Genomic DNA, 12132 nt, shown 5'->3' on the forward strand with positions numbered 1-12132 from the left:
CGCAAACCCCCAAGAAGTTGACAATTGTTCCAGGGTGGCCTACTTTTGTTTTACTTGGTTCCAAAACGACGTAGTGCTGGGATTAAAACTTTTCGAAAATATTTAAAAAAGCAATTTTTGAGCTGGCACCGCACTTTTAAAGTATTGTGGTATGTTTTCTATATTGTTCCAAAATATTTTTCACAAATTTCGCGCAAATTTATGTTTGTGCTAGAACTGGACTTTCGAACTTTCGCGATTATAATGATTGTTCTCAGTTGTTTTCAATTGCTCTGCTTTCGAAAACGAATTATAAAGAAAATTGATTATATGTTTTCAGATTTTTTCTAGATTTTACCGGTTTTTCGAAGTTGTTCTAGGTTTATTCTACTTTTTTTAGAGCGGTATAGGGTTAAAAATAAAACTTTTAGAAAAAATTTGAAAAGTAAACCGATTTTTGAGTTGAGACTGCATTTTCAAGTCGTCGCGATTTTGAGTTGCTCCAGGACTCGGAATTAATTAGGTCGTGGGATATTCTAAAGCAATTAAGAACAAATTTGAAACAACTCAGAACAATTGTGGTAATTACGATAGCTCGAAAGTGCGATGTTAGAACAAAAATTATTTTTCGGGAAATCGGGAGTTAACATAAAACCCGTCAAACAACTGAATAAGTTTTTCTTGTTCCCCACACAAAAAATACGCGGGCAGCGATTTTCATCACCTCAAGAAGCTGTTGAAGACTTTCAAAACCATGTTCAAAACCATACGTTTTAAATGTATGCAAAGATATATAGACTTTGAGGGCAAATATTTCGTTTCTCGTTCGTTTTTGTTTAACTTTTTGTAGAAACCTAAACCCCGTATAACGGAAGAAAGCCTACGCTTAATAAAAATATGTATGGTTTCAAACTATTTCCAAAATAGAAATGAATTTCACAACAACATGAGGGACCAATTATTACCTATCACCGTTTATTGCTGATTCATTCATGAGTCACTTTGATAAGTAGATTAGCCAATAGTTTCAGTATTTTCCCATGGTACAGGTAAGTGAATCAAATTAAATTTTTATTAACAAATAAATGAAATAATAAATAGTCCGACAAAGTAGTCGGAACGGCGAAGGCAATAAGCGTTAAAAAATAATAATTTTTGTTTTAGTGTTAAAGAAAGACACTCATATCCTCATATCAGTTTAAGACATTCTAATATAAATTTGAATATTCGTCGAGAAAACCTTACACCATACTACCACTATAGTCGGGAAAATGACAAAACTGTTTTGCCAATACAAGTAAAAGAAGTAACGTCAAAGCGATCTTGCAAGACTATATATGATTCTTTATTCCCATGGTTACATTTAATGACTACAAAAGAATCGAGGAACGTTTTATATTCTTTTCAGATCCATTATTGATTCCTGATAAAAGAATCCGCATATATTCTCTTGAATAGAATAGGAATAATTGGAATAGATTTCAAAACATTGAATTTCCGTTTTTAAGAAAGCGATTCTAAAATCCCTACTGCTCGAGATTAGTCCTAATAGATATAGAGCCACTTTCCATTAACTGGGAGGAATAGCAGTCCATGTGATTGTATGGTTTAAGATAAAAAAAAACATAAATTGCGACAAAAGCGATGAATCAAATATAATGCGCTCAAAATAAATATGTAAAATTTTTGAAAAACTATGATGTTTACCAAAGAAGCTACGTTCATCATAAACAGTGTAGTAACATCACAAAATCGCCGTTACTAGGTAGTAAATAATAAGCTGCAAAAGTCAATATTTGTAAAAAATAGAAGTCTAGTGTAAATGAATAATTCTTGTAAATACGAACCCGTCGAAGTTTTCAAATAACGATTCGTTGGATACTATCTGTGAGTTACCAGATAATGTGTATGTGTGGCCTTGCAAGCTATTTAATGAACTTTAAAGCTATTATAGAATAGAAACAAACTCTAAAAGCAGTAGGTTATAGAAATAAGATATGACACTTTAACTGAACTGAACGGATAGCTAAAAGCTGGAAGTAGAGTCTTACTGGAAAAACACTAAAGGTCTATGACACCTTAAGAAGGTAGGTATTGTGCGAGTAAGCGGTAGAGACAGCAGAAGATCCTGCCCATATCAGCAAAAGGCTTTGGGAAGTTGAACACACAGGAAAAAAAGAACGATGAGATTCAGAGTCATTCACGGAATACCTTTTTAGGTATAGGTGCAGAGTAGCTGGAAAGCCAAAAGAATTCCTTAAAAGGTAATAGATATTCGTAATGCCCAAGCGGTGAGACCATGGCTAATGAACGTTATTCAAACAGATGTATAACCTTTGTTTTTCATCCTTAGAATGACCATCCAGATCTCCTTATATTACAATCTTAGGCTTCTATCTCTAGGAATTATTTACACAGCCCGCCAAAGTCATAATAATGAACTACGTGCGAGAACATGGGAATCATAGTATATATTCGGATTTATTAGTAACAAACTAAATAATTGTTTTGATAATGATTAGAGAAATTAAGCGATGAATCTAAAATGTATTTATATAAAATTAGTAAGCCCTAGTTTAACGTTCAATTTTTTATATCGGTTGTGAAAACTTTTGATGCAACTAAATTTGTGAAACTTCAAAACTATTAAACTTTCTCTAATGACCACACCTAATAGGTATTTACTTTAAAAAAAGAATGTATTCTTGTAATCAGGTATAAAGATAATAAATATTCATTTTTCAACGCGAGGCAGACAGAAATATTGAAATATATATATTTTTTAACATAAAAAGAATTAAAAATATTATTAATGTACAAAAAAGAAAAATTAGCGTAAGAGTACATAAATATAAATATAAATAAAATAATTACAAATAGAAACCTGTCAAAATAATCCAATGTATCCTCTATACAATAAAGTCACTTTAAACAAAATCACCAAGATTACAAAACATTTTAAAAAATATATGCAGCACCACTTATATATCCCATATAAATATAATATATTTAAATGGAAATATTACTGGTATTTTTATGTTTTTACGTATTTAATCGAGGCGTTTCCACACATTACTAAGCTTCACTTTTAAGTGAACAAATCTACGATACTGAAGAGGAAACGTTTCCTGTTAGAATCACAAACACAAACTGATAAAAATGTGCATGTGCTTTTAAAACAGTACGGTATATTAAAAATAGTTACTGTTGGGACATGTGTGCCTGTGTTTCTTGCTCTGGATTATGCATCGAAGAATTTCTGACGCGAGGGTGTTCGCTGATGAAAACAAAAAGTCTTTAATGACGGCTGAAATATGATATATCTTCTATTTGAGCATGAAGTGACGTAAATTGGTGTGATTAATAGAATTTCGGTAGTGGTTCGAATTACTGATATGAAATATTATTTAACATTATTAAAAAGTAAAACAATTCTTATGGATATCATTTTAGTGTTGTTGTTGAATATACACTATCGAACATAAAACTTACTAATACAAAACTTCTACTTCGGTCATTTGAAATATTACAGAATAATCTACAGGGTGTTTCAAAAAAAAGATAGATAGAAAACTGAAAAATATACATTTTTCACGATTATAGAGGACACTAGTTACACGGTTGGTACCAAGTAGTATTGAACAGAAGTTTTTCAATATTGGATTCATAAAACAAAATTTCAACTGGACTTGAACTTCAATTATACACCAAAAAGGTAGTCTTGATAAAGCTCGATACTGCGTACCATTTTTGGAATATTTTGATTTGAATATGTTGGTATGAAGTAATGATAAATGTATTAATTAAAAAAAAAAATGACAAAATGAAAAATTAAAAAAAAGCTAATAATATAAAATAGAATATTCAATTAGAGTAGGTGTTCAAAATGTCCTTCGTTTTCAAGAATACACATGTCCACCCTTTTTTTAAAGAATCCATTGATCTTCTAAACGGTTGGGAGTCAGCTATGAGGTCATTGAAGTGACATTGAATTCTGTTTTTCAGTTCTTGAGGTGAATTTACCTCCGTAGCATAAACTTTTTCTTTAAGATACGATCAAACTGTATAATCCAAGGGATTGAAATCGCATGACCGAGGAGGCCAATGAATCGGACCTTCTGCACCTCTACCTATCTATCAATTCGGAAAATTGTTACCTGACCAATCACGTCACCTTCTATCAAATTGTGGTGGAGCTCCATCATGAATAAAAAATAGAAATATTCGCTCTTTAACGTTAAATCTTTTAATATCTCAAATAAGTGATTGTTTAAAATATCCAAGTACATATCACCATTTAAATTTCCAGGTAGAATAGTACATTTTGATTAACAGTATTTAATTTAACAAATAATAAGGTTTCAGAAATTTAATTATTATTGACTCGAACGGGGTATTCGGGGACTTGATGCAAAAAATTTCGGGAGTGAGTAGATGACTTGAAAATAATTCTGTGATACGAAAAAAAAAGTTCTCATGCGACCCATCGTGAGGCCTCTAGGAATACAGGTATGCTTATGTGAAAGAAGGACCGTTGCTGAATACACTAGATTAAAGTTTAACATACCACTGAGACCTTTTGTTTTTCCAGCTGCTTTAGATGAACAACCAAATGGAAAATTACGGTAAATCATTAATAAAAATAAAAACTCATATTTTATTTTTTATTAACATTCAATAATGTTTCCCAAATCAATTTAATAACCTGCCAACTGACCCTTATCGGTTTTAGTAGATATTTTCTCGACCCTTTTCAATAACACCGACTTATTTTCTTCATCCTTGAGAATTTGCCTATCAACAAGTAGTTGCTCTCAAGGGTGTAGAAAAATAGAAAAATGTCAGCACCACTATTACGGCCTAATTTGCCTCCATAACGATGCAAAACGTTCAATTTATGTGGGCTAAAAGGTCGTAGGTCACGACGGTTCATCATCATACACTCCAACGCCCCCGCTTTTCGAGCGTTGCCAAGGTAACTTACCCTTGTACAGGATCAGCGCCGTAGAATCTATTCGATATGTACTTTATGATGTATTTGTTTCAGGAAAAAAATATATATTTTTCTTATTTCGTGAACCATTTATTGTACACTCCGTCAAAAATTATAGCATCACACATAAAACTTCCTTACAAAATCAGCGATAGATTTGATTGTTGTTACACAACTGGAAACTAACAAAAATGGATCAGCTAAATATGTATGAAAGGGAATGAGAGAGATAAAGCAGTTTATCAATTTTTTTAGAGTATTCCAAAAGGTTTTAAGTTGTGGAAAATTTGGTTACAAAAATGCAGATATGGGTAGTCATCACTTTGAACATAAAGACAATCGTTTTCCTAGTTTTTTGTATCTCAAAAATATGTAGGTCACATATAAGGTACAGGTCTCCCTTAATTGTGGAAATTTGAAATAAAAAGTCAAAAAACAAAATACAACACAACACACATAATAAAAGTTTCGTATTATTCTAACAAGATTATATCGAAAATTTTCTAAACGATTCATCATTTTACTCGATCTCGAATAACGATAATTTTATTTTTAATGAAAAGATGATGTACATCATCCTTAATCCGACAAAGGATCATTTACATTTAAATTGTTTTAGTTCCGGCTCTGAATATTCCACCTGATTCTAAGTAGAGAAGAGGAGAAAGAGAGCGTGGAGAAGTTTGAAGAAGCGAGTGTTGATGATGTTTCATTTTCCGAAGTTGCAACTATGGAAGGAGAGGGTTGCGATGTAACAAGCTGCAAAAAACTTTTTCAACTTCGGCAAACACAATTAGTCCTCTGAGGCTCATTGAATTAGACCGGAGACCTATTGTTGGCTGAAAATATTTTCTCTCTGTCAAACTTGGAAGTTTCTAAAGCACACTCAAAGTTACTGTTTGATTTAATTTTTTTTTTCAATTATAATAAGCAGAGTTGGGTTGAATATTCAATCTTTTGAATGTAAATCTTATTTTAAATACCATACTTTCAAGGCGATTCTCTTTTGAGAATGTATTCCGTGACATGTGACTAAATATGTGAGTTATTGACAATTTCGTCGGAAATATGATCTAAAACGAAGTCACGGAAATCAATTAGTAGGTCCATATTTTAGGGTGATTTTACAAGGGTTGAAACCATGAAGGGCAGTTGAAAGAGGGATGTTGGTAAATAAAATTAAAACGTCATGCTGTAGGACGATATACGATATAAATCAATTGATGCATACGTTTTATTGTGGGTGTATAATTTATAGCAACGAAAACAAAACACATTTCAAACGTCCGTATACGTAAATGATTCATATGGAGTTTGTACATATATTTCTGAATTGATATTACTTGAGAGAAAGGTTGTACGTATGTTGTGATTTGAAGTGTCCTTTTTTCTTAACAAGGTTGATACATTAAACAGGTCTTCCCTGGTTATAGCTTCCAACTGTAACCAATTCCACAAAAAGGTGAAGGTCCTATGACGGTTCCTACTTTAGTAAATCCGTCTGCTATTTCATCTGCTATTCAACTCGTAATTTTAATACCAGTCTTAAAATTTGTGATCGGGGTTGTCATTAAGATTAGACAACTCATTATGGAAGATTATACAGCTCGGTGTTTTAATTATGTACGTTCTTGAGAGTTTATTCGGTAAAGGCAAAAACTTGAGAGTTTTTTAAACATTTTAAATAAGTAGTTCAGTATTTTAAAAATCCGTATTTCTTAAAAAATTGTGAATTTAGATTAGGTAAACTAACCTAACCTCACATAAAGGAGTTGTATTATATACTTGGACTACCTTTTGGTTTACCTAAAATATCCCCGAGTGACGAGATTGTAGTGCACCCAACTATAAACTGTAGTTGAAATATTTATACTTATATAGTGAATGAAGTTATTATTATTTATTATAATTAAAAATTCCAATATTTCGCTAAAACTGTATTAACAATTATGTATTATACTAGATAATGTTCTTAAATATGTACTTGTTATGCTACATAATTTTGTAGTGAAAATTAGTCATTTTGTTTAATAAAAAAAGATTTTTTATCGAATATCATAACTACATTGGCGCCTGTTTGCATTACAGGAAAATATTCATTAGATAAAGAATATGACTCAATTATGTAAAATAAATTTATCACCGACATTATACAACACAATGTCATAGTATGTTATTCAACCAAAAAAATTTATTGCTTGATCTACTAATACACTTGCAGACGAGTGAGGAACATAATAGGACGAAGATTTGAAATTTTCTCAACTTTGATATAGAAATTTTCCAAGAAACACTGAATTTTCTGACAATTTTTCCTTCTGGCAGCAGTATTTCAATTGCGAGCATCATTACAAGTAGACCGATACGTTCAAATTCTATTGATTAGTTGAAATAATAGCACACAAATGTCCAGTTCAATCTTTGAAGAATACACGATGGTGCAAGAATTGGTTCCACAGATGAACTTATCCAAAGAGTGGAAAACCAGTATTTCCATCTTTACGAATGATAGAAACAAAAATTTGTTGGTTTCTCCTTCAATCAAAAAGACAGATACAAAAATATAGAAAAGAAAACAGGGATATCCATTTTATACAGCATATACAGCATGCTTTTTCTTACGATTATTCTAGTTATGATTCTTTATTTGCCACTGTTCTTCACAGCATAAAATTTAAAAGAAGGTATTAATCTAATTTGAAAACGTCAAAAACACTAAAGTGGTATTACTCTCTTCAATAAAATAAGAGGGTTTCTTGTACAGAAATAGAGAGGAAGTTGTGATATTGATGAAAGCGGATAAAGTATATTGAATATATTTTGAAACAATGATAAATCTATTCAAGAAAACTTAGAGCGTTTCGTAAAGAAACGATTCCCTAGGTACATATTATCAAAATTAAAAATCATATAGACATGAGTTTACTTTTATATTGAAGGATAACTGATGATTTTTGTATTTATATGTGGTTCCCGTAACAATGTTTTGGGTAAAAAACAAGAGACTATAAGATTGCATGAAAACATAATCTTCTGGAAAACCTCCTCCATATGCTCAAATTGCTGTTAACTTTGCTACTCAAATAGAAAGTTGCTTCGTCACAAAACCCTATCCGTAATATAAAATTTCCATAATCATTTTCCACATCTTTGTCTACCCTCCGGCTTTAGATAAAAAGTCCTCCTTTGCGACCTTCATGCAAAGGTTATAGTAGTTGTAATCTGTACAGTTTCATAAGCAAACGTCGTATGACAGATGTTGAAGAAATGTTTAGCTCCCTAGAAGCACGTCGAGTGGTTTTTTTAAGCTACAGGCGAAACTTTGATAGATGCGTTCCTCGACTTCATTGGTTATACGGGAACATCTTGATTATTTACCTTGCAGATGTAGCCTGTATCACTAAATTGCTTGTACTATATTTTTATGCTCTGGGCTCTAGAAAGGTCAATACCATATTATGTTGTTCGAAATTTTTGTTGCACTGAAATCACAAACTCCCATCTAGCAACGCATATAAAACAAAAATCTTTCTGTTGTGCAGACATCTTTTTGACAACTACTGACAGAAGCTAGAATCCTTATTTAGTGGAAAACTCCAGAAGTTCCTGTTTCTAACATTTCATATCGGATTCATAAACGAATAACTACGATTTTTCTAAATCGGAAGAATTTTTTCAACATCTTCATCTTGATTTTTGACATAATAAATAATATATAATGTGATAGGTTCAAACAACAATTATTATAATAAATTCAAATCAAATAATTTCGACAAGTTTACATTGAATTAAACTCACCCGCTTTCCATTAGTACAATAAAAGGATTAACTACCCTCCTGAATTCTAATATAAGGGTCTAACAGCGATTAAGTATTATCTTACAATATCTGGTGAACATTCGAAGTTAAGATCATCTCACCCTCTGTTTTAAAATTGACGTCATCCTGATGTAAACTAATTATTTAAAGGGTGAAAACTACCACTTGTTGCCCGCCCCAGACATACGCTCTCCCAATATCCGATCCCAAAATCTCTAACTCAATTTTCCAATTTGTGTCGGAATTTGAGAGTGACTCAATTCTCAAAAAAATCAAGCCATCCCATTACCCTGAGCCCAAGACTTCTATCACATAATTGTAGTTTAATGATTTGAGAAGCTGTTTATGTTGGAATGCTATTCACTCACACTCTCAATTGGGCGACTGACTATTCTAGAAGTGTACGGGGGCGTTTTCATCTCATAAAGGCACTAGAAAGAAAATTTGATTGAATCTAGCCCTTTATACAGATAAAACCTACATCCGACCCGTAATAGAATACACTACACCCCACGTAATTATCAACTCCAAAGGCTCTTGTTTTGCGGGCAGTCAATTCGCAGGTACTACTGTCGATTCAGCTAAAGCAATACCATTCACGTTTATATTCAAAAAATTCAATTCCGGGCTGTCTACATGATCTACAATCTCGATATGTGAGACGCACCATCAAATGAAGCAATTCCTTTACCGAAAATCGCACAGCGACGGCCTACGAAGAACGTCCTTGATAATTCTCCCCTCGCCATCAGGTAAAACCCACGCCTAAGCTCCACCTTGCTGCTTAACAGCGAGGTACACTTTACAAAACATCGCAATTTTCATTTACATTTTTCATTCCCCACATGGTACTAGACGGGCGCGTGCACATTGAACCACTACCACACGGATGGTAAGCTTCTAAAAATCACCACAATTCCAGCCCTGCACGGGAAAATCTATCCTTTATCGTACCTAATCCTAAAATATACTTTAATCAACATGAAATGTGTCTTGCACCCAAAAAATATCCTACAAGTCTCTCTTCAGACAGACTAATAGTTTGATTTAGTCAAATGGTGTATTTGATAAGCCAAAAATTGGGCTTGCGCCTTAATATACAGTTCTCCTTGCAATAAGTTCCCTCGTCAAAAAATAATTTTCTTCTTTGAAATCCGACTTTATTCATCAACATAGAGTTACACTTTTTCTACTTTTCAATAGAAAGATTTACCCTTGCTTAGAAAATAAACTGCAAGCTCGCTAAGTTTGATATCTGATAAGAGCTATTAGTCACTGGGAGCAAGATCTGGTGTAAACGTTGGGTTGTCAAGTAACTAGTAGCTTTAATCGTTCAATTTGACCACGATTTTCTCAATTTTTGACACATTGTCTTGATGAAACAATTTTTTTTTCATTTTCTTCTTCATTCCAGGTACCATTCATGAAATAACATATTCTTAATGAAAGAAATATTAAAAATAACCTATTGTTTATAAATATAATTCGCAAAAATCTGGATTTGTTATACATTTAGGAGGTTTTTTCTTTATACAACGTGACTGATTTACTTGAAACCGATTTTGCAATTGAAAATTTCCATACGATCTCATTGAATAAAATAATAATTTCAAAGAATTTATTTGCCTTGTTGTCTGCGTTTTTTTTTACAGGAAACCGCAATAAATGGGATATTTATAATTTGATTTACTGGTAAATGCATAAAATATAGTTGTTAACCAAAACACAGTGTTTTCGTTAACCAAGGTAAAAATTAGTTTATCGACAGTCTCTTAAGCATCTTCAAGTTAATATTTAACTTTTTCTCGATTTGTTTTATTGTTTTGTCGCGTGACAAATAAAGTTTAACAATTGAAATTATTTTTTAATCCATATTTACTCAAATCTATCTACAAATGAAAAAAACAAAAATCGCACGAAAAGTGGGCACAAAAAATATCCTTTACTACGTCGTAGGTTTCAATTAGATTTGAATAAATCTAATTAGCCGTAGTCTTGTAGTTTGCAAACTCCAATAATGTGTACCTGCTATCTGCATGTTTATCAATATTATAAAACATTTTCCTTTTTTCAATTGAAGGTAAATAAAAGTTGAAATTGTTTGAAAAAATAAAATAGGAAATGAATATTTATACATACCACGATCATCTCTGATGGCTCCAAAACGAAACATTCGTTTTGGCGACGAGCGCTTCCTCCAGTTCTTTTGCCAAAACTGAAATACGAAAATAGTATATCAAAATTTGATCAACAGATTATTTGTTGTTTATGTGTACGTAAGAAAGTACCACAAAATGATGAAAACAATGTTTTTATTCACAAAACGAAGCTCTTTAGTCAACGACGCCTGCTTTTCAAATATCTTTTTTGCGTGTACATTTATTTGTCATTCATTCGCCATCGCTAAAATATATCATCCATTACGTCAAGCAGTTGCATTCACACTCAATAAACGAATAAAAAGTGTAATATACAAGAAAGTGATCGTCAACGACTAATATATCAAATTTCGTTCCATCGTCAGTAGCAATTCAAACATTTGTTCTTTTCATCGATACTAACTTCCATCATCCGGTGATCCACGGCATGTCATTCTCTTTCCGAAACATGACGTCAATAAACTTCCTGACTGATATGAGAAAGAGCAACAGCAGCTGGTAAACAGTTTTTATTTCGGCTTGTTATAGTAATGGTTCACACGATCCGACTAATCGGTCAGAATTATAGAATTTGTATACTGTAACTAGAAAATGGATAAGAATCAATTTTTCGAAATCTTCAACATTTATAGCACACGTTCTATGTTAAAAATATAATTTAGTCGATTTTCAAGCAATAAATTGTCATGAAACTAATCCTCTAACAGGCCTAGATGCGTTCATTCTAGGAGTATTGTTCGCATATTTGGAGTTCGACCCTCGAGCATACCCTGATGATGCTCGACTTAATACCAAAAATTGAAATTAACCAGAAACTTGGAGTTGACTCTGTTTCACAGATATTACTATGGCAACTGGGTTGTCCAACATTATCTCATTTAGAGCAGTATTTGCAAGATGCAGACTCATGAGTACCGAGTTCGCTGGCAGACGCTAAGAATATCAATTTATTGGTACTCCTCCTTTTCGATAGCATGTGAAATTAGCTAGTAAAACACATCTTTACTGAACACTCGGTCTACAACATTTCAAGACCAATATCCACAGGTAGCTCCATACTGCAGCTAGAAGATAACAATAAATTAGACTTGTCAAATTCCGTTCAAATTACTGATTGTCCACGGGTCAACCAAAAAAATGATAATATTAGAAAACCAGCACAATTTTCAAAAATGGTTTTCG

At 32.4% G+C, this 12132-nt stretch overlaps 1 protein-coding gene across 7 annotated transcripts in view; it reads right to left on the bottom strand.

The window, feature by feature from the left end:
* LOC130441054 (rap guanine nucleotide exchange factor 2) overlaps positions 1 to 12132 on the bottom strand; it is a 191572-nt gene that overhangs the window by 41097 nt on the left and 138343 nt on the right. For 6 of the 7 annotated variants that reach the window (XM_056774542.1, XM_056774544.1, XM_056774543.1 and 3 more), the window contains one exon: positions 10931 to 11006. In XM_056774542.1, the coding sequence (XP_056630520.1) occupies positions 10931 to 11006 (76 nt within the window). Of the gene's footprint in view, positions 1 to 10930; positions 11008 to 12132 lie in introns of all 7 variants that reach the window. The other variant, XM_056774546.1, reaches the window with a different exon arrangement.

Source organism: Diorhabda sublineata, chromosome 3, assembly GCF_026230105.1.
Source record: "Diorhabda sublineata isolate icDioSubl1.1 chromosome 3, icDioSubl1.1, whole genome shotgun sequence".
Lineage (NCBI taxonomy): Eukaryota > Metazoa > Arthropoda > Insecta > Coleoptera > Chrysomelidae > Diorhabda > Diorhabda sublineata.